Source organism: Delphinus delphis, chromosome 16 (assembly GCF_949987515.2).
Source record: "Delphinus delphis chromosome 16, mDelDel1.2, whole genome shotgun sequence".
NCBI classification, from domain to species: Eukaryota; Metazoa; Chordata; class Mammalia; order Artiodactyla; family Delphinidae; genus Delphinus; species Delphinus delphis.
In genome coordinates this window covers 23800550-23824115 of record NC_082698.1, presented here as the reverse complement: position 1 = coordinate 23824115, position 23566 = coordinate 23800550, and the positions used below count along the sequence as shown (strand labels likewise).

The window sequence follows — 23566 nt, the reverse complement described above, 5'->3', positions numbered from 1 at the left end:
GAATGTAGTCAATAATATTGTAACAACTTTGTTTGGTAACAGGATGGTATCTGGTCTTATTACAGTGATCATGTCAAAATGTATAAAAATACAAATCAACGTGTTGTACACCTGAAAGTAATATAATATTGTATGTTAATTATAACTCAATAGAAAACAATGTTTCCATACATTGCTAAATGTCCCCTGAGGGCAACCCCCTTTCTTGCCAGCTATAACTTCTGATATAAGAGGAGATGTTAGGTAGAGAGATAAATAGATAGATGGGCGGTGGGGAGCGAATACGGGTATATTGTTATATTGTGATTAAGACCCTTATCTGTAACAGGCTTTACTTGTGTGTAAGTCAATATTCAACAACATATTGATTATGTCAGTAGGTTTAGGGGTCAGCCTAAAGAATATCTCTTATATTCTGTGTGAGCTTGTATTGATATTATTGTTATTTCTTACTGAGCACTAGCTGTGCTAAGAGTCTCCCATTAGGACTCAATTATACAGTAAATTATAGCATTTCTGCTTTTCTATTCAGAGGAAATCTACTTATTCCTATTCAAAGACTGTTTTCAAAGCACTGAACTACAATTTGTTTCCTTTGCATTTCTGGGATTCTGGCCGAGTAAGAGACTGAGAAACCTATAGCTTTCACCCCATTTTATAATTGCACACAGGAGAAACAGCGCATGGCAACTGAATAAAGTAACATATTCATTAATTTTACAATTTGGGTATTATAAGACTCACCCAGCAGCGGGAAGGTGGGCATTCTGGAAAGATTTCTGGGGAGAATTTTGACATCTTCAGTACTAAGTTTGACTGGTTTAGACACAAATAAGCTTATAGGCTTTTGAAAATCTAAGTTGCTGAAGCAAAGCCTTGCCTGATTCCTGACTTACATCTGTGTCTTTTGTAATTTGCAACCCGCCATTAAAATTAGGGCCACCATTATTCAAGTTTCCCAGGAATTTCCTACAAAAAGAATTACTGGTCCAAAAAAAGAAAGAAAAAAAAGATATTGTACCATCTGTATGTTGATAAACTCTAAAACTTGTCCATCTCTAATCTGAGATACAGACAGTTCATGTACCATAAATGCCCAAATTCATAGAGACAGGTTGTATGAGGTTCTTACCCCTGAGGCAGTGGTGTGTTTAATTCCTTCGTGGGCCAGAGCCTCCCATTGAAGAGATGAGAGTGGTCATTCAGAGCGCAATGGTATTTAGTGAATTGACGATTACCTACTGATTGGTGTTCATTTTGGCGGTGTTGCTATTTGCTAATAGAGTGTGTTTTTCTTAAAATGTTACTAGGAATGTAAACTAAGTGTAAATTGTAGTTTTGTTCTCCCTCATCCTTTCACATTTTTTAAAAATTGTGGCACTAAAATGTATAACGTGGGAGCTACCCTCTTACCAAACTCTTCCAATTGCGCAGTGCCGTATTGTTAACTGTAAGCACAGAGTTGTACAGCATATCTCTAGAACTTGATCGTCTTGCAGGCCTGAAGCTTTATACACATTGAACAGCATTCCCCCTTTACCCCCACCACCCATCCCTTTGGTTTTTACCTACAAAACTCAGGGAGCCAAGAGGGAGGCAAATAATCCCCAAATCTCCCACCTGCTTGGCATCACTTCTGACTTCAGCTGTGCTCTTATCCTGGGTGATTTATAGATCCAGGTTCATGTTTATTTAGCCATTAAGGCCCTGTGCTAAGCTCTTTAATCATTATCTCATTTAATCCTCATCTCATTTAATCCTCTCAAGAGCATTGTGAGTTAGAGATAATTATTATCTGTTTTTTTCATAGGTGAGATAACTGATTGGAAAAACTGGGTAATAGCCTCACGTTTACACATAGAGTAGCGGACTGAAGATTTGAACTCGAGACACCTTCTCCCACAGCCTATGGCATTGATAACTCTGTTCAACCCGAAATGAAAGACCCCCTTCTCCTCTTCCAGCACGTGCATACACCCACTGCAGATCTTGTGTCAGGACAAGCTAGAAAAAGAATCAAAGCAAACTGAAGCAAAAGCAAAATAAAACAAAACAAAAAATCTCCAGTGGGAACCCTTCCCTGTTCATATTAGCAAAATCACATAAATGCAGAATTCACAGGTGTCTTAACAGGTATTGCCATAAATTTTATATGTATATCCCTGCAATTAAAGATTCAAAGGCAAGGGTGGTAATTTCTTTGGGTCTGTAGGATCAAACTGTCATAACTATGCCAAGAGTCACATTCCTATTTCATAAATTCAGTCCACAGACAGATTGAATGTGAGTAAAATTTTTTTTGTAACAGTCTCATTTTAAACGTTTTAAGGAGAGGTGTATACTTTCCATGTCGGCATTGTTCTTTTTTTTTTTTTTTTTTTGGCGGTATGCAGGCCTCTCACTGTTGTGGTCTCTCCCGTTGCAGAGCACAGGCTCCAGATGCGCAGGCTCAGCAGCCATGGCTCACGGGCCCAGCTGCTCTGCGGCATGCGAGATCCTCTCGGATCAGGGCTCGAACCCGTGTCCCCTGCATCAGCAGGCGGACTCTCAACCACTGTGCCACCAGGGAAGCCCCTCGGCATAGTTCTTACCACTCCTTGTTTTGCTTTATCTGCTTTGCTCACTTAGTTTACCTGCTTTGCCCTCTTAGGCATTTACCTTTGAAATCCCTTCTTCCCAGTAACAATCTTGGTGGACATGGGATGATTTTCTTTGTATATGTAGTTATAGAAGTAGTTACGTAGATTCATACACAATATACATATTTTACCCTGAGGCTTAACTTCTGCTGAGGCTTTGCTTTCTGATTCTATTTATGTTAATATTATGGTTCCCTCTTTTTCTTTTTTTTTCTTTTTTTTTTTTTTAGCGCTACCATTCTATTTCTCCTTTGGTTTCCTATTCGTTAATTCTTCATGTCCTCTTGGCCAAAGGTGGATATGAGTTAGAGGAGGAAAGGGGCTTTCTTAAAACTGCTTTTGGTGTGTGGATTTCTTAGCGTTGCTTAAAAAAGAATAAAGAGCTGCTTCTCTGACATTCCCTTGTCCCTTGGTAAAGCACAAAGTGCTAAGATTTCAAGGTCCAGAAAAGCATTAGTGTTAGTTTGTGTGTGGCAGGAGGTGGTGGCATTGGAGTCCATCAGAGGAGGTAATAGGCAAGTTGCTTTCCTCCTCTGAGCCTCAGTTTCTTTACCTGTAAAATGCAAGTAATGATATGTCACGTAATTTGTTTCAGGTTTTGATAAAATACCCTGTTAAGTGCCCAGCACAGGTTAGGATCCAAAACATGTAGGTTTCTATGTCCCTCCTTCCATTCTTCTCAGACACTAGGATTGAATACAGACACTGCCAGTGGTATCAAAGTATATAAAAGGATATTTTTTAACATCTTTATTGAGGTATAATTGCTTTACATTGTTGTGTTAGTTGCTGCTGTATAACAAAGTGAATCAGCTATACATATACATATATCCCCATATCCCCTCCCTCTTGCGTCTCCCTCCCACCCTCCCTATCCCACCCCTCTAGGTGGTCACAAAGCACCGAGCTGATCTCCCTGTGCTATGTGGCTGCTTCCCACTAGCTATCTACCTTACGTTTGGTAGTGTATATATGTCCATGCCACTCTCTCACTTTGTCACAGCTTACCCTTCCCCCTTCCCATATCCTCAAGTCCATTCTGTAGTAGGTCTGTGTCTTTACTCCTGTCTTACCCCTAGGTTCCTCATGACATTTTTTTTCCCTTAAATTCCATATACATGTGTTAGCATACGGTATTTGTCTTTTACGTCTGCGTCTTTATTCCTGTCCTGCCCCTAGGTTCTTCAGAATCATTTTTTTTTTTTTAGATTCCATATATCTGTGTTAGCATATGGTATTTGTTTTTCTCTTTCTGACTTACTTCACTCTGTACGACAGACTCTAGGTCCATCCACCTCACTACAGATAACTCAATTTTGTTTCTTTTTATGGCTAATATTCCATTGTATACATGTGCCACATCTTTATCCATTCATCTGTGGATGGACACAGGTTGCTTCCACGTCCTGCTATTGTAAATAGCGCTGCAGTGAACATTGTGGTACGTGACTCTTTTTGAATTATGGTTTTCTCAGGGTATATGCAAAAAAAAGGATTTCTGATGAGAATGTCAGAGAAAGGTTGCAATAAAAATGTCCTCTTGCCAACAAAAGCACCCTAAAACCAACACACAATCTCAATAGACCTTAAATATAAGTGTGTTTCTGTACGTGTGCATGCATCTGTGTGCCACAGTGATATATGTGTAAGCGTACGTGTGCAAACACATGTGCCTCATTTGTGTGCGGCTTAGTGTGTTTGTGTATGCAAGTGTGTAGTGTGTGTGCAGGAAGAAACAGGGCTGGACAAAGAGAGTCCATTGCACTAGATATTTGATGGTAACCCTTATTCAGTATATTGTAACTCATGGTATATAAAATAAAAGTTCATTTATGATGTTGGTCTTACCTTCTAATTAAAATCATGGGCATGAAGCTTCTTTATACCTGCATAAAATAAGCAGTTTAATTTCTCTGCACCAGGGGAGAAATGATTTCATTGCCTGTTATGTAGCTCATCGGTACGTGCCAGGAAGCAAGAGAAGGTGGTTATGATAGCTTCATTCTTTCCCTGTATATTTGTCCTTGCAGACTCTGCGAGGAGCATGGGTGCATCCTCTTAGATGTTTTCAAGGGCAGCAGGGGTGCCTTTACCAGTAGTCCCTACCCTTCTCAGTGCCAAGGGAGGAGAAAGTTATTGTCTATGAATAACCCATCTAAGAGCTTTTCCCCTAGATTATTCACACATGAATGGAAAAAAAAAAACTATACTGCACCCATTTCTCAGAAATTTGCTGATAACTAGTAATAACTTATTTCAATGAAGCCAAAGCAAGTATTTGAGAAAAAGAAAGTAGACTTGTCTTGGAAGCTATAAAGGAATAAAAGAGGAAAATCACTGTGAATCTTAGCAGTTAAAGGCATTGAATTTGTTTAAAGCTTACCTCATAATACTAATATATACTATGGGTAAATTTTTAAAATCCTAGTATTCAATAGTTTTATAAGGTATGGAAATTTTTTTTTACTTTACTCGGTACTTTGGACCCCATGGTGCAGACTGTGTGTAGCAGTAGCCCTAATAACTGGTGGCGGTACAGCCCAAGACAGGACAAATTATAAGAGGAAATAAACTCATTCAGTCACTGGGCAAAGATTGGAAATTCAAAGAAGTTGGGTGGAGCTGGGTGATAAAGGTCAAAAGGGCTTTGTTGCTGATGGAACCAAACACATACACAAGGGGCAGATCATACCAGGCTATTTTAAGAATTTTAGAATATAGGGAGATCAGAGATAAGCCACTGAATGGTTGTAGATTATTCTGGCCACTGTGTGCAAAGTGAATTGGAGGGGATACTGGTTGAAGCTGTGAGAATGACTAGGGGTGTCTTACAGGAATCCAATACAGAGATGGTCACATTTTGGACTAAGGCAATCATGATGGGCAGGGAGAGAACAGATCTGATTTTAGAGTTAGTGAGTAGGCAGAACACGCAGAGCTTAGAGACTAATTAATTATAGGAGGTGAATGGAGAAACAGAGTTAGCGATGGTGTTGCGCTTGGCTTCTCACGGGATGGGTGGTTGGTGGAAACACTCACTGAACCAGGAAGCCCTGGGGGGGAAGAGGGCTTGGCTGAGGTACAGCCTGGGGCATGCTGAGTGTGAGGTGTTGTGAGACATCCAAATAGAAGAAGGCACCAGGCAGCTGAGTTTTCAAGTCTGAAACTCAGAGGAGACCTCAGATTGACATTTAATTTACGAGTTGTCTCCAGAAAGGCGGTAATGAAAAAAATAAATAAAAGTGAGGGTGGAAGTGGTCACCGAGGAACAGTGTGTCGAGCGAAAAGAGAAGAAAGTCAAAACTGAGGGTTGAGGAATAGCCATATTATAAGGGTAATCAGGGAAAGTTGAGTATTCAAAAGAGGTAGAAAGGAGAACCAGAGAAGTATGGTGTTACAGAAGCCCCTGGAAGAAAATGCTTCCAGAAGGATGGAATTGTCAGTGGTAACAAAGACTGCTAAGTGTTTAACTAAGGGACAGCTAGGTCTGAGTATCTCAGTGTTTATTGGATTTAAATACTAGAAAATCACTCACACCTTTAGCGAGACCAATGCCACTGAGGTCCTGTGAGTAGAAGTCAAATTGCACTGACTGGAGGGGCTTTTAAATCCTGAGAGGTCGATAGTAACCATAGCTATCACTTGTCAAAAATATACACTATGCCAAGCATTGAAAGCCAGTTCTTGTATTGTCAGACCCAGTTCTTGTTGAGGAAACCAAGGCCTCCAGAGGTGAAGTAGCTTTTCAAGGTGACAGGATGACACAGAAGTGTTGATGCTTGAATGTGCTCTTTCAGCTGCCAAAGCCTTTTCACTACACCACTCTGTCCATTTGGCTTGGGGAGGACAAACTTTCCTGAGCATCAATATTTGTCCCAAAGGCCTCTGGGGATATGTGCTTTGGAAAACATCTAGAGCAAAAGGGTCATGAAACCACTTAAATCAATTACATCGCTAAAACAGTTTAGAAAGAACAAAACAGTGGGATCTCTTTCATAACTAAAGAGTAGTAAGAGCAGTAGCGTGATGAAGAGTGACATGGAGAACTGACTGAGGGGAGATGAGGAAGCAGAGGTGTGACGCTCCTAAGGTCAGGGGACAGAGGACCACGGGAATAAACTTCCAGTACTTACAAGTACAAACATCAAAAATGAAGGTATTTAAAAGAAGGACCTCGGGCTTCCCTGGTGGCGCAGTGGTTGAGAGTCCGCCTGCCGATGCAGGGGACGCAGGTTCCTGCCCCGGTCCGGGAAGATCCCACATGCCGCGGAGCAGCTGGGCCCGTGAGCCATGGCCGCTGAGCCTGCGCGTCCGGAGCCTGTGCTCCGCAATGGGAGAGGCCACAGCAGTGGGAGACCCACGTACCGCAAAAAACATAAATAAATAAAAATAAAAATAAATAAAAGAAGGACCTCAAAAAAAATGAATCCTCATTTGTATGCAGACCTAACCTTGAACAGTATTTTAGCTCAATTCAGCAATGAGGGACTAAATTGGGTTAGAAAAATATCAATATTTCATCTAGAGGCCCAGATGCCCCTTTCTGTGCTGTGCTGTAGAAATACAGATGACTTTATATTTATGCCTTAATTTCTTGTATTTATTCTCTCCTGCTAACTCTGTCTATATTTTCTCCTCTCCCCTCTCTTTAGATCATGCTTCTTAGTGATCCTGAGATGGAGAGCAGTATACTGATCAGCTCAGATGAAGGGGCCACCTATCAGAAATACCGGCTCACCTTCTATATCCAGAGTCTGCTCTTTCACCCCAAGCAAGAGGACTGGGTGCTGGCCTACAGTCTGGATCAAAAGGTGAACAAATACCGGTTTCATTCATGTCCTGTCACTCAGGTACCACCCGGTGAAAAGCACTTGCTTAGTCAATCCAAATGTTGGAGGGGATTCAGTGATATTGTATCCTTCCAACCACGTTGATTGTGTCTGCAGCTGGTTAACTTTCCTTTCTAGTCTTTCATATCAAAATATGCAGGCAGATATATTTCATTTATTGACAATGTTATTTGTCATTTCACAGGCTTGAGATAGTTTTCTCTATGATTTTACTCATTTGACCTTTAAAACAACCTTGTGCTGTAAGTAGGAAATGTGTATCCATAATAATTTTATGGAACTATAGTAAACAAAGGTGCGGAAAAGCTAAGGTGCTTGTTCAAACACAGCTACTAGCTGGAGGAGCCAGGGCTTGGATGCTGCTGTCAGACTCCAAGTCTAGGAATATCCCATCGCACCTTTGAATTGGAATATAACCATTGTTCTCAGTTTAGCAGAGGGAGGGAAGCCTCAAACATGTCCATTTCATTATTTTTTTTTTTTTTTTTTTTTGCGGTACGCGGGCCTCTCACTGTTGTGGCCTCTCCCATTGTGGAGCACAGGCTCCAGACGCGCAGGCCCAGAGGCCATGGCTCACGGGCCCAGCCGCTCCGCGGCATGTGGGATCTTCCCAGACCGGGGCGTGAACCCGTGTCCCCTGCATCGGCAGGCGGACTCTCAACCACTGCGCCACCAGGGAAGCCCCATTTCATTATTTTCTAAAAGTACATCCAAGATAGAGTAGCCCAATAAGTCCTTCCCTTTGAGCTTCAGATCCATACATCCAGCTGTGTACTTGACCTTGTCTCCTGTATATCTCAAAAGCTTCTCGATTCAACATATTCCAAAGATGAACTCTTGACCTTCCCCCAGCATAGTTGGTTCTCTTCCAGTATTCCCTAATTGTACTCATTTAGTTGCAAACCTAGGAGGTATCCTTAATATTTCCTGTAGTATGTGTTCGTACTATCACCTGAACAATATATTTCCCAAATGTAGATCTTTTCATGCCTTTGCTTAAACTCCTTCAGCATTTTCTCATTACTCGCAGAAAAAGAGACCAAAGTCCTCCGTAGTAGGCTCTATTAGCACCTACTTGGTCTGGTCCCTCCTTCTCTCTCCTGACTTACTGTTAGCACTTCCCTTTCAATGGCCATCTTTCAGTCCCCTCCCCGCCCCAGCTGTCCCCCTTGCTCCCTTTCCTGGGCCTGGGATCTTCTTCCCTAAAGTACACCTCCTCACTGTCAGATCTGTGATGTAGCATCACTTCTGCAGGATGTCTTCCCTAAACTCCCTGATAAAGTTAAATCCCCCTTGGTGTTCTTTCTCGTAAGGCTATGCACCCTTCCCTTCAAGGGTACCTGTCACGGTTGAGATTTTCCATTGACTGATGTGAATTTGGCATCATCTGTATTTCTCACTAGATTGCAAGCTCTAGGAAGGCAGGACGGTGTCTGGTTTCACTCACAGTTGTAGCACCAGACCCTAGGACAGTGCCTGCTACTTACTGATCATCAGTATTTGTTAGGCAAATGAATTAGTGGATGAATGCATTGGTGCTATGGTAATGAGCCCTTTATAGCTGATCAACTTATACCTAAGAGACTTAATTCTTCTTTGTATTTCCTGCTTTCTCCAGAACCTTAGTACAGTGTTTGATGCCAAACTATTGTGTAACAATGTTTCAATCAGTGAAAGGAAATGGATAATTATGAACACTATATTGCATAGAGATATCTACAGAATAACCTTGGTTGAAATAGCTTCTTCTCTCTGTTCTCTCTTAAGTCCTGAAACAGTTGCTCTTCAGTATATATTTGAATATATAATTTGTAAATGAGTGTGTGTGCATGTGCGTGTGTGTGTGTGTGTGTGTGTGAGATGTCAGCACCTTTAAACAATAATTTCAACATAACCTTTATATCTCTCATTAATAGAGCCTCATGGTAGGCGCCAGGTGCTAAATGCAATTCCCTAAGGACACCCACATGACATTTGCAGAGCAAAAGCCATTGCAAATAAATTTCTTTCATGACATCAGGTGGATATTGTATGAAAGACTTAGCCAAATGTCAGATAGTCTGTGAGTTTAGATGCTTAGTATAGCTAGGAATTTTGAAGATGCATTGGAAAAAAAAATCATTTGGATGTTAAATGGTATGGTAATTTATTTAGATGAAACTCAGAACCCTTAACCCATGTGTTTACTTATGCAGAGACAATCTAGGTTAGAGGCAACAGACGTCTCATGCCAAGAGGTTAATAAACCAAATGCAATATGCCTTGTGTCTATAGAAGAACTCTTCTTTTTCTCCAACTCCACAGCACTGAGAACATCTACGGCATTGCTTGTGAAGTACGCTTGTGGATATAATGCATTCTAGATACTTTCCGACTCGGTGGTTGCTTTTTCACTTGGTAAAGATATTTGGAAATGTGGCAGTGGGAGCTGCTGGATTTTTCTAATCACACTGCACATTTCCGGATGTATTCTTCCTTAAGTTCTCTTTCTTGTCAGCATCTTTTGTGTGAAGTGGCTGAGTGTTCTTCAGGTCCGTAAAGTCTCTAACCAGCGCCCTGCCACTCTTAAATAAATGGTGTGAGGAGGCCGATGATCCCCTGGCAACATTTGTAGAGATGCCATAAAACATCATCCAGGCATCCAGGCTACAGCAGAGTTTTTCTTTATTTCAGGGTAATTTACTGGTTTAGAGTCAAGGAGAGGGATGCCACGGAGCAGCAGATGAAGATGCAAGGGTGGTTGAGATTGATATACCAGTGTCTTACTTCAGACTGCTGCCTCCTCTGATGTGCATGTATTGAGGCGCTGGTTTCTTCTAGAGAAAATGAAAAGTGCTAGTATTAAGGTAACTGCAGCATCAAAGGGAGATGTTTGTGGCGAGGAGTGAATCAATGTTTCCATTATTGTGCCTTTGATGAAATGCACTAGCCATTTCTTTAGAATTGGTAAGGCTATCTCTTTAGTTGTATGTATTACAAAAGACCTAATTGAATGATATTTTAAAAGGACAATATCCAGTTGCTCTACTTTCCAAATTGCTACCCCAAAGCTGCAGGAGACTTGCTAGGAGTTCTTACTCAGTAAGGGCACTGCTGGAGAATTAAGGAAATACCTTCTGGATGGAACAAAATTGTGTCTAGAAGTTGAGAGCTGCACATGACGTTGTGTTCCTTGAGATGCTGTATGGCAGGTTGTGAATCACCTGGGAAACAGGGCTCGCTTGTACTGGTCAGGGCCTGGTGGGGGGTGAAAGTGATCCAGGCCTTCCAACTTCCAAAGCTATGAAGGGGTATGGAGGTGGGGGCAAATGCACCTTGCACTTGACCCTCTTGAAGGATCATGCCTCTCCAATTCTGCTGTGTCTCGATCTAGCCAAGTCCTTTCTGTGTCCTGCTCAGTGTGACTTGGGCCTTTGACCAAGTCCTTCTATTCTGGCCATCCTGTGAGTCCTGCCACAGGACTATGGCAGCTCCCCTCTGCCTTACAGATTCTCCTGCCATCTTGCATTTTAATATTCACTGACTCAGTTCTTAGTAAAAACAAGAGATTCTTTCTTGGGTACAAGAAGCTTGGAGATGTTTTATAAAAAATCTTTGAGATTAAAAAAAATAGCAGAAATAATAGGTTATGGTTGACCAGTTGGACATAATAAAAGTTACTCCTCTCCTCTCCTCTCTGAACCAAAGCTCTAGAACATCTTAGGAGAGCTGTATATTTACCCATTATTTAAGAAGCAGGATTCTCTTTTGCTCCCATCAGGCTACTTCCTTGCTGGTGACCGAAACAGCTCACATTGTGACGTTCTGGATTAGCTGGATGGTTCAGTAATCTTATTGAAACTGAGAACTTTTGAAAGATTTTGAGATAGGTTTTGAGGACATTGCAGTCCTCTTAAGAGATAGGTGCTGTTCTCATAGCTATAGAAAGCTGGGTGTTTAAACATCCCTCATTTTGACAAAAGACTCAGTATAGTTTTTTTTTTTAAAAATGGGCACATGCTCATATATTTACAGATGCATACATCCTGGACAGGGGGACTTCCACGGAGATGGAGAGTTGAAAACAGCTGTTTTTCTGCCTGAGAGGTGGGATCGCAGAGCTCTCTATTATCATGTATCTTCTTGACAAAATGAAACTTTAACAAATCTAGCTGCTTTAGTCATCAGAGATGAGGATCTCAATGGGATTTCAGACTTATTATTTTTCATATGCTTCTGGGCTAGACTGGTCTAGAATTGCCCATCATTTCAATGTAAAAACCGCTTTCTGAAACACTAGCACACATAATGAAGGGTTGCTGTTTATGGTAGTTGGGAGGGAGGTGGGTATGCAACTGTGGGGTTTTTTGGTTGTTTTTGTTTTATGTCTGGCTACCCGCCAAGTTCAATAGTAGGTAACAGAGTGACAAGCTGGTTAGGAAGCTGATGCAATTTTAGTCAGGTCACTGGCAAAATAGGGTCTGCAGCAGAGGAGATGGCAGTGGTTCCAGGTAGGTTTTCCTGATTGGACCCTACCTGGTGCTGCCACACACGAGCAGGACACTGGTGAATTAGGGTGTATCTGGTGTGTGGAGGGCCTGAAAATTCAAAGGGAAGTTTAACCTTGTACTTCTAGAATGCTGGATACAAACGAAGCTGTTCCTTTCATTTATATTCTCATGTAAACCCTCAGATTAGAAATGTAATTGCACCAGAGCCTCCAGGATTAGCAGGTGATGGTAGCGTTCCTTAGCAGCCATTGACAGGAGCAGGTTTCGTGGCTCCCCACCTGGTGGGGACAAAGCTGATGGGGATTAACTTAGGGATGCTCGTGGTTTTGAAGCTTATTTTCCATGGAGTAAGACTGGAACTGAAGGGTGCCTTTTTTTTTTTTTAAAAGAAAAACATTGCATTTTCATTAGGTCCTCTTCTGTGCCTGTAAAATCATATGTGCATAATTTAAGGGAAAGAAAAATCCATAGGCCTACTCACCTAGGGGGAGCCCACGCTGATCTTACAGATGTCTCATCAATACAATAGAAATGTGTTATCTCCATCACCATAGAAACACCAGTTTCCATGAGGCCACTTTCCTGAAGGTGAAAACAAAAACAGTGGGCCAAGCAAGAATGGCCCTATGTTGTATCAAAAAGGTGGCACAGCCACTGTGTTATTCAGATGTTAGAATTAACCTATTTGAGCTGAGTTCTGAATGACCAAACTGGTTTAATGTACAACATTAACTCGCAGTCAGTGATGGTGGTGCAGTAAGAATCTCCAGGCTTTGCAACATTGCTTGCAAGAAAGCTAGCTCAAAGGAACAGCCTTCAGCAAGATATGGATCTGGTGGCCTTTGTCCTCCTAAGCCTGCTTTTTCTATATCGCGTCCCAGACTTCAGTTCTCTGCCGCTACCTCCTATGTGTTCCTTTTGGTAACCTGCCACGGTTCTGTCAGGGAAAAGAACATTTGCTAAAATAATTAATGGAAGATGCGGCGTATATATGTATTAAGAAGGGTACGCAGGTACCTCTTCCCAACAACACTTTTCCCAAAGCAGTTATGCTCTCAGGGTAGAAATTCAGGCGTGGCAATACTTTGGTGAAAGAGGTGACTACAGCTACAGGTGGGCAAAGGGTCACGCAATGCAGCCTCCTCTGGTTGAACGCAACCATTTTCTCTGTGTTCCTCCACCCCTTCCTATATGGAGTGACCTTGTCTTTACACATGCACTGGTCGTTAGTGCTCACACTGCTGCCCAGGGTCCCTAGCTCTGATCCCTTTGCCTAATTCTGACCCTAGGTTTCCAGTTTTCCAGTTGGAGCTAGGAGTTCTCCTGCTTATTGCTTCCTTTGCAAGCCTCTCTGGACTTAACGACCCAGTCGACCTGACCTCGCCACACCTTCTGTCCTCCCTCCATTCTTTGCCTCCACTGTGACCACTCCCCCTGGTGTGATAGCACCTGGCCTTTTAAAGTCAGGTCAGTCTTTAAACATTTTAAGTCAAAGTGTACTATGCATACAGAAAAGTGCACATATCATGAGCTCAGTGAATTTTCATAAACTGAATACACCTATGGAACCAGCACCCCGATCAAGATACACAGCATGACCCGAATCCCAGAATCCCCCTGGTGCACTTCTTCAGTCATTACCTTCCACCCGCAGTGGGACTGCTCTCAGTTGGGTCATTTTTAATTTCATGCAGATGATTGATGGCTGGCTAAACTGGTGAAGAAATAGACACAAGGTGAATTCTTTGGAAGAAAGGTTGGAAGATATCAAGTGAGATAAATGACAGAGAAGGAGACTTCTAAAAATATTAACATTAGAGAATTAGTCTAAGCCAAAGGCAAGAATTCATTAATGTTCAGTAAGTCTAACTAATCCAGTGAATTCATAAGGAAGCTTTCAAAAGATGCTCATTTAAAATTAATTTTATAGGTTGTATTTTTAAATATGTGTTCCTTTCTGTGCCATAAGGAAAATACCCAGTGTTGGCAAAGTTATGGTGAAACTCATTATTACGAAACTGTATTGATGGTCGTGCAAATGGGTTTTCCTTCCTGGTGAACCTCTTGGCCACATGTATCAGAAGACATACACATATTCATAAATTTGATCCAATGATTCAGTTACTTCACTTCTGAGACTGCACCAACAGCATAATACCAAAAAGATTTAAGCATAATAATGTTTATCAAAGTCACTCATAATGGGAAAATCTGGACAGAAATTTACTAAATGCCCAATATTAAGGGACTTTACTTATTTATTTATTTTTTGCGGTACGTGAGCCTCTCACTGTTGTGGCCTCTCCCATTGCGGAGCACAGGCTCCGGACGCGCAGGCCCAGCGGCCATGGCTCACGGGCCCAGCCGCTCTGCGGCATGTGGGATCTTCCCGGACCGGGGCACGAACCCGTGTCCCCCACATCGTCAGGCGTACTCTCAACCACTGCGCCACCAGGGGAGCCCCAAGGGACTTTAAATCAGGATATATACATTGGCCAGAATATTTTTCAGCCATTAAAATGGTGGTCATGATGACCATGTAGCAACATGGATACATATTAATATCTATTTAATACATGTGTAAGGTCGGATCTTAACAAACGGCACCGCGAAACAGAGGAGAGCTTCAAGTGAGCTTTATTAGGGAGCGCTCCCGGGCGAGGTTCACTGGTCCGACAGAAAGGGGCCAGAGAAGTCGCGCCCGGGGGGAGATTTTATAGGGGAAGAAGGGAAAGGGGTGTGGTGAATCTGGGAGGGTGCAGGGTATTCCTTATTTGGTGGTCTTTTCGGGTATCCTGGGGAACCGTTAGTCCCGCCCCTCGAAAGGCGGGAAGGCTGGGCTGGGTTCAAAGTCCCCAGGTCAGTTCCTGGAACTGGGTGGTCCGGAATGTCTCCAGGGCAGTTTCTGGAACTGGGTGGTCCGGAGAAGTTTGGTCTGATGCAACCTGTGAATCTGATTGTGTTCCCCTGCCTTGGGCCAGTTGGCCTTACAACATGTATATCTCATATTGCATACATTATATGTATATATAAATTCATACATGATTCATATTAAATAAGCGAGTGCTCTTTGAATACAAGTATGTAACAAATAAAATAAGATGGAGGAAGGAGGGAAGCAAAGAGGGAAGGAAGGAGAAAAAGTTTTAGATGGTAGGAAATATTCCCAAACATTACCTGAGTTATCTTAAGATGATGGAATTATGTTTGTTTTTTAATAACATTTGTTTTTTAAATTTTGTATTATTTCATTATAGATTAATTTTATGATTAAAGAATTCTGAGAAGTAATCTACCTTGAACAGCTTATTGAACATAGCTTATGTTCAATTATAAGGCAGTGATCTTAAAAAAGGTTTTAGGTGTGAATAAGGCCAATTTAGGTAAAATCATTTCAAGTCACTATTAAACTACATTTTCAAGAGGCAATGTGGTGTAGAGGAAAATTTCCCTAACTAGGAATATAACAAGTCTGACGTTTCTCTTTTCTTTAGCTTTGCTTTTCACTGTGGTCCCTTGTGAACTGTGAAACTCTAGGAACTATTTTTTTCTCCTAACAGGAAGTATTCTTGTTGGATATAACCTCAATCGTTACTATTTACAACTCAGTGATAGATAGAGGTTTTATTATTTAGAAGAACCCACTAGAGATGGATGTTAAGGAAGCGCTTTATTCTGGTGATTTTTCAGATGAAATTTGTGGCTATATCCTAAAATTGAATTAGCAGTTGGTTATGTGATTTGACAGCTGTAATGGAAACAAATACTCTGGAGCCAAGAGGTGCAGACATACACAATGAATTGGAGTTTGCGCCTAGTGACTCTTACACTCCCCATGTTTCGTTACTCGGTGTTGAACATATAGGCGCTTCTCAGAAATGGAGATATATGTCATTAAGTATCTCCTGTCTATGGGCACTGATGGGTGCTTTCATATACATGGTTACATTGAATCTGCATCGGAATCTGCAAAGTGGGTGTTATAATTTCCGAGTTACAGGTGGGCATATGATTCTTGAAGGCAATATCCACCTGGTCAAGGTCACCCAGAAAGTGAGGGGCCTGGCCTGCTCCTCTAAGCCTGACTGAGACCCCCCACTATGACCACCACACCTCGCTCTGGCTAGTAGATGGACAGACTTTCCACCGCCTCAGGGCAGAATTCCATAGGGGTCACTTTACATTGAACCTTAACCCCAGAGAACACGGTACTCGTGAGATGACAAAATCAGCTGGACGGAGGCCAGACCTTCAGATGAATCTAGTTTCTTCTAGCGCGTCCCTCAGGTCCCTCAGCCAATGGTACTTGCCGAGTTGGAACCTTGAGTAGGAAAGCCATCACGTTGTTTCCTGATGATAGGTCATAGGACTAGGTAATTCTGCCTATGGAAGAAAATAAACAACAAAGCAGTTGTTTTTTTGGGGTTTCATCCAGTTTTGCATACTTTTCCCATCCATTTGTTCCAGTGTTTGGGTTAACATGTAGATTAAACAAGTCTTTGCCATTCAAATAGGTAATACTATAATCTGGGTTTTTTAAGGAAGTTTATGGAGACATCTTTAACATGGTAATGAAGATAGAAGTTGAAATCATTTAACTTCATTTACAAACCATGAATATGTATTATGCTTTAAATGAAAAGAAGGGCTAAAACAGATATAGTGTTTGTTCAATTTGCTAAAGAGAAGACAATTTGTCAAGATTTTTTTCCCCCAAAACTCAAGCAGTGTGCAAATGCAGGAAAATCAGACCCCCATGTTAATTCCGTGGCATGATGAATATTTTTATAATCCTAATTAGTACCAGCCATTTAGTCTAGCAATTTCCCCCAATCTAGCCAATTTGAAATTAAAATAGATGCCTTGATTACAAAACTCATTAGCAAAGAAGCACCCTTCTCACTAACCAGTTCATTTAAAATGCACAAACTGAATGAAGTGTGGAACACTTGTGTTGTCAATTGGCATAAGTGAAGTGAGTCTTAATTGGAAGCATTGTGAAGTATTTGTATCGCTGCATGTTTCACTGCAGTGTAATATATCATTCATTAAATGTAACAAAAGCAACTTTTAAATGGTTTAATTAAGCGAAGTTGGTGTGCTTGGTAATTTTTATAAAGTCGAATGTCACAATTGTTTGCATTTGGAGTACCGATAGGTATGAAAGTCAGGAAGATGAAGTCTGACTCTGCATTTATCACTCCAATTATGTGGAGAATGGCAGGTTTAATGTGAGAGGAGAAAATTAAATTAGAGAGCATTGATTTCTTACTTAAAAGTACCCACATGCGTATTGTCCTTGTGCTTTTGGACATGGAAACTCCAGAAATGCCCGATTTATGGCTGAGAATGAAGGGGAAGGCCTGAGGACTTGGAGTGAAATGAAAGGAGAAAATAACAGTTGGGGATTTTATTTTTGTAATTTCTTTTTTAATTTTCTTTTTTTAATCAAGGGAGGAAGTAGTAGGTGGAGGGAAACTCTATCCAATATTATTTTTGTCTACTCAAAAGAGCAATAGAGATGTGCAGCACTGTAGATTGCTGTTCTGTCTAAGCCGAATGTGGTGGGAGCGGGAGAGGAGGGGGAAACTAACTTTGGACCAGGGAAATATTGGAAACGGGGTGCTACGGAAGTCCTGAACGGGGGCCGGAAAACAGGGAGTTCGGGGCTGGTTTTTCAGTGGAAGAGACTGTAGAATGGGTTGCAGTAGTGACCGGTTTATAGGCATAAAGTGTAAGACAAGCGCAGAAGTTGCTTTCTGTTGGTGCTTATTCTCTGTGCAGTCCAGATGTCAGCTGTTACCTCATATTTATGGACTGTTTCAGCCCCACATCAATGAGGATGCAAAACTCAGCCATGTCACTGATTTCCATGAGAAATCTAATTTTAGCAGACACGGAGGATGTCCTGCCCATATCCATTTGGCATTCCCATTGTAATAGAAATGCTCCCACTGACATCTGATTGCAAGATTCGCATTTCTTTGCTGGCGGGCTTTCTCCAAAGCTTCTAGGGCAGGGGGTCCCCAACCTTTTTGGAACCAGGCACAGGTTTCATGGAAGACAGTTTTTCCACGGGGGGTGGGGTGGGATGGGGGGGATGGTTCAGGCCATAATGTGAGCGACGGGGAGCAATGGGGAGCAGCCCATGAAGCTTCACTCGCTCGATCGCCTGCCGCTCACCACGTGCCGTGCGACCCAGGGTGGGGGGGTCGGGGGCCGTTTGGGACCCCTGCTCTAGAGGCTACTTTACCCATTTCTATAGAAGTACCAGGGAATTAACATGTGGGAGCAGCCCTCAGCCAATGACCAACAAAATCTGGTGTAGCGACACCATGGTTTCCTCACTTCTCATGTAGAACAACTCCCAAGAGTTTTACACTTTTTTCCAGAACTTCCCAATGGGATTAAACTCTAGTTGCCCAGAGAGTTAGCTGGCTTTATAACATACTGTATATTAACTGCCCTCCATTGGCTGTAATTTCTCTACCGCTATACTATCTCCCAAATAAACTACTTAGCTCTTGTCTCAGTGTCTGCTCCTGGGGGAACTTAACCAACTATGCAAGCATTTTGTGACTGGTGGTGGTAGCAGAAGATTTCTGAGGTCAAGGACAGGGGCCACAGCATATAAATTTTCACCTCCTTTGACATTTCTGTGTTTCTAAGTTCCTCCTGGGCTGTGCCACCCTCTAGTTTTCCTCACTGTTATAATCCGAATAAATGCTCCCTCCCCCAAAGATGTCCACCTCTGAATCCTCAGACCTGTGCATACATTTCCCTAAAGGGCAAGAGGGGCTTGGCAGATGTGCTCAAGGTAAGGATCTTGAGATGCGAAGGGTGTCCTGCATTACCAGGTGTGCCCAGTGTACTCACAAGGGCTCTTAGAAGAGGGAGGCAGAAGAGTTTAAAAAGGAGATGTGACAATAGAAGCAGAGGTTGGCAAGATGTTCTTTGCAGATGGGGCCACGGGGCAAGGAATGCAGGAAGCCTCTAGAAGCTGGAAAAGGCAAGGAAATGGGTTCTCCTCCAAAGCCTCCAGAAGAAAGAAAGCCCTGTCGTTACCCAGTCCAAGCTCGCTCTGCTCGCCGCAGGACAGGCCTATAAATCGGAGATGAGGTGTTGAGGCAAGGAAGACGACTTTATTCGGAAAGCTGGCAGGCCGAGAAGATGGGAGACTAATGTCTCTAAATAACCATCTTATCAGGGTTTGGAGTCCAGTTTTCTTTTATAGCACAGAGTCGGGGAGGAGATGAGGAAGTAAAGTAAAAAGGCCATAAGTTTTGCAAATACCCCCTGGAATGGCCAGCCTCAGGGAGATGATGTGTTAATTTCTTCTTTCTTGCAGCCATTCACAGGTGGACAGGGTCCGGATGTTTCCCTGAACAAAGGCACTTTGGTTTAACATTCAGGCAGAGAGGCAGGGTTCCCCAAGGCAGGCCGTTATGTATAGACAATATCCTTTTAGTGAACAAAAGCAACGGGAAGCAAAGATTAAAGTAAAAGAAACAGATCCAACATGTAGTCAGATTTGGCTTTTCCCCGTTACACTGTTGACACCTTGATTTTAACCCCAGGAGACTCATTTGAACTTCTGACTTCCAAAACTATAAAATAATAAACTCCTGTTGCCTTAAGCCACTAAGTTTGTGGTAATTTGTTACAGCAGGGAGAGGAAACTAACACACTCACTGACCTTCCCTTGGCTTCAGTGGGTCTTCTGTCCCACAGCAGACAAAATTCTCTACTTATCTGCACCTACTTCTTGGAAGCCCAGGCATCCACAGATCCAAATACAGGCCATCTAGGTCATAGTTATGACCCCTCTTTACATTGATACGTCAGTCGTGAAATAAGAAGAGTTCCCCCAAAGAGGAATTATGGTGAAAAGAAACACAAACCTGTTCCCCGTCTTGTCACATATTGTATTAATTTGCTAGGTCTGCTGTAAGACTGGGTGGCTTAAACAGCAGAAATGTAAGATCTCACAGTTTTGGAAGCTTGAAGTCTGAGATCAAGGTGTCAGCAGGGTTGGTCTCTTCTGAGGCTTCTCTCCTTGGCTTCTAGATGGCTGTTCTCTTTGTACTTCACAGAGTCTTCCCTCTGTGTGTTTCTGTGTCCTAATTTCCTCTCCTTATATGTAACATATTGCTTTAGGGCCCACCCTAATAACCTCATTTTAACTTAACTCTTTAAAACCTCATCTCCATAAATAGTCACATTCTGAAGCACTGGGGATTAGCATTCCACATATAGATTTGGAGGGGATACAGTTTAGCCGATAACATAAATGGGTGTCCAGGTTGCTAAGTGATGAAAGTCTTACTGCCCTTTGGGTCTGTAATGCCCTGTGTAAGGAGAGGGTAAGAGTCTCCTCCGTGTAGCATGACTGCTTCTGAGGCAAGTGGAATGGAACCAGCCTCCAGGAAGGATGTGCTATGAAGTTGGGTGGGGGGGTTAAGGAAGTGAGGGTGAGGCTTATCCCTGGGATGGAAACCTCATGAGAGTCCCTGAGACTGGTCAGGAAGGTCTCAAGGGCTTTGACCCTGGGTTAAGTTAGGGAATCATGGAGGGCACAAGAGAAAAGATGGAGAACACTGGGGAACAGTTTGAAAGAAATCTCTGCTAGAAACTTATTTTTGAGAATCATGGCTGTTTGCTTGTGTAAGCTAGATTTGGTGTGTTTGATTTTGTTTCTGATGCTTGGTTTTTGTTCTCTCTTTGCATTTGAAAATGTCAGTAGATCTCACAGAAAGAGGTTTGAATGACCTGAAGGTGTTATACATCTTCTTACAGTTCGTCATTGGCTTCCCCATAGCTTGGAAGATAAAGTCAGCTCAGCAGACAGACCATGGCAGTTTGGATGCTGTCTTACTTTCTAGCCCTTTTCCCAAGCCCTTTGTTCACTCATGCAACAGGGAAATGTATCCTCTTGGTTCAGCCCAGAATACCTTGACATAGACACTTCCCTCCGGGAGTCCTTTTCTCCTTCTTTATCTAGTTATCTCTTTATCTTTTACAACTCAGTGCAAATCTGACTTTCTAGAGAAAGCTTTCTCGACTTTTAAGAAAAATCTAGAAAAAAGCTATTTTCACATCAGCGTACTGGAAAACTTTTTATTTTATGGTTTTATATTTTTTAAGTACATGAGGTGTAGAGAGACCAAAATGTATCTCAGTGTTTAGGACATCCAAAGATCTTAAATTGTCCCTGGGCAAGAGATAAGGAAGACCTGAATTAAGATAATAATTTTGGAGTTGAAAAGAAAGGGGAAAAAATTATAGAGGGATTTGAAAATAGAAGCAGACTTGGTGACTGCATAGAAGTCACAGGAAGAAGGGGAGCCTGATAATCCCGACGTGGCAAAGGACAACATTGATCCGATGGTCTGATTGCCTGCAAAGATATCTAAGGCCGTGAGCTGTGCCCATGGCACCTTTCTTTCCTGACGCAGGAGGTGTTTGTTTCTCAAGCACACTGAACGGGAGAGGGGAGGCCCTAGTAGGCATTGCCACCAGGGTGTAACATGGAGGGGACGACGACCTTCTTTTGTGGTTGTTTTTCCCTTCGGCTGCTTTTCTGACATTTTGCCCCATGCCTCCCTTGGCTGCTCTTGAGTGCCAGAGGCAGCAGCCAGCAGTGTCTGTCTGAGAAAGTTCTTGAAACAGGCTTTTTAAAACAGAGACTTCTTGGGCTTCCCTGGTGGCGCAGTGGTTGAGAGTCCGCCTGCCGATGCAGGGGACACGGGTTCGTGCCCCGGTCCGGGGAGATCCCACATGCCGTGGAGCGGCTGTGCCCATGAGCCGTGGCCACTGAGCCTGTGCTCTGCAACGGGAGAGGCCACAACAGTGAGAGGCCCGCGTACCGCCAAAAAAAACAGAATTAGCTTTAAAACGGAGACTTTTTAACTTGAAGCGCTTGGTAGAGATACCAGGGATTGTAATCCAGAAGCTTTATGATAGGTAGCTGGGGAATGAGTGAGGAAGAAAAGATAGATTAACTTTTCTCTATTCAAATATTATTTTACTAATATTGGACTTGAATGTTTCATAATTAAGATTCTGAAAGGTGGCTGAGGAATCTACTCTGTCCTGTGTTTATCTGAGGCATGGATGGTCTCTGGAACCTTCTAGCCCAGAGGCTCCAGCCCCGGAAGGGAGCTTTCAGGTCTGACTAGCAGATCATTACGCTTGATAGAGTCTGTCTACCCTTAGGTTTATACAGTCTCTTTCCCTTTTTGATGCTGAAAAATGCCACTTTACTAATCAGATAAAAAGCTGATATTATTCATTTAATCACCATTACAGGTATCACAACTTAATCATTAAAAATAACTGAAAAGTATGCTGTGACGTTTGTCTTTTTTCTTCCAAGTAACTTACTAACAGATACCAGACAAATTCTAACAAATTCTAACAGAGATTCATGTTTTAGAATCTTGAAAAAAATTTTTCTAAAATGCATATTGACAAAATAAATGGGAAAACGAAGAAAAGCTTAAAGAGCAGAAGCCATCTCTTGTTTTTTAGTGTATTTACTTTCAAGGATCAACAACCTGCTCTTTATCACCCAGACACCAGGTCAAAATACTATATCCAACAAGTACTTATTGAGCGCTTACTGTGTACCAGGACCTAGAGAAGCGGGAATGAAGGATACTGATACTATCTCTGCTGTCATAGAAAGAGAAGCATTGATCAAATGAGTAATTGATGGCAATGGTGATAAGTCTGCAAAGGGTTCTAGGTATTGAATCTTTGCCACAGCAGTTTCATCGCAAGCAGTTTCACTTCATGACTAACTGGCCAGAGGAAAATTTTGCTGTAAAAGATAAAATAATGAAAATAAAAGAGGGGCATTAAAAAGGACACCATGAGACATGAAAAGTAATAACATTTAAAAAAAGATTTCATTGTGAAAAATGAAAATACAAAAAAAAAAATTGAATACATTTAAAATGTGTGTAGATCGATAGTTATCGTCATATTCGGGTATATCTTAGAGAAACCTATGATAATTTGTTTCTCAAAGTCGATCATTAAGGATTCAGGATCTAATGTTGGACATAGATTCTTCACGATATAGAAAAATCTGCTGTAAATCTCTTCAGATTTCCCTGGAAGGAAAACAGAGGAAGGATGCTATTTCTTATAGGTAATGTATATAACTGGTAGAACATATCTGGACTTCATTTAAATGTTCCATCACATGCCCAATTCTTATATTACACCAAATCATCAGAGCCAGGTTCGTGCCAACTACCAAAATTCTATCTACATCATGTTCTATACTATCAAATAGCAAAAAGTTTTTACCATTTTCAAGAAACTTAAACTCATCAGGAATCATGTAATCCTTTCTTTTTGGGGGCGTAGGAGGAGGTTGATTCTTCTTCTTTTGCCTCCAACTTATGTTGTGTGATAAATTTGGTAAAGATGGCATGAGCGCACGAGCTGTTGTATCTAAATCAGACAAAGACTGGATAATTAAAGCTCCCAAAGCCTGGTGTGAAGTACAAGCCGCCTCTTTTATATTTGCCATAGCTTGGTAAACTTTTGGTTTTGACGGGTGGGAGGGTGACTGGGC

At 42.0% G+C, this 23566-nt stretch overlaps 1 protein-coding gene across 1 annotated transcript in view; it reads left to right on the top strand.

Annotated features, from left to right (window-relative positions):
* Nucleotides 1–23566, top strand: part of SORCS3 (sortilin related VPS10 domain containing receptor 3) — a 576395-nt gene that overhangs the window by 297277 nt on the left and 255552 nt on the right. Inside the window, exon 4 of the mRNA XM_060033570.1 lies at nt 7292–7450. Within this exon, the coding sequence (XP_059889553.1) occupies nt 7292–7450 (159 nt within the window). The remainder of the gene's footprint in view (nt 1–7291; nt 7451–23566) is intronic.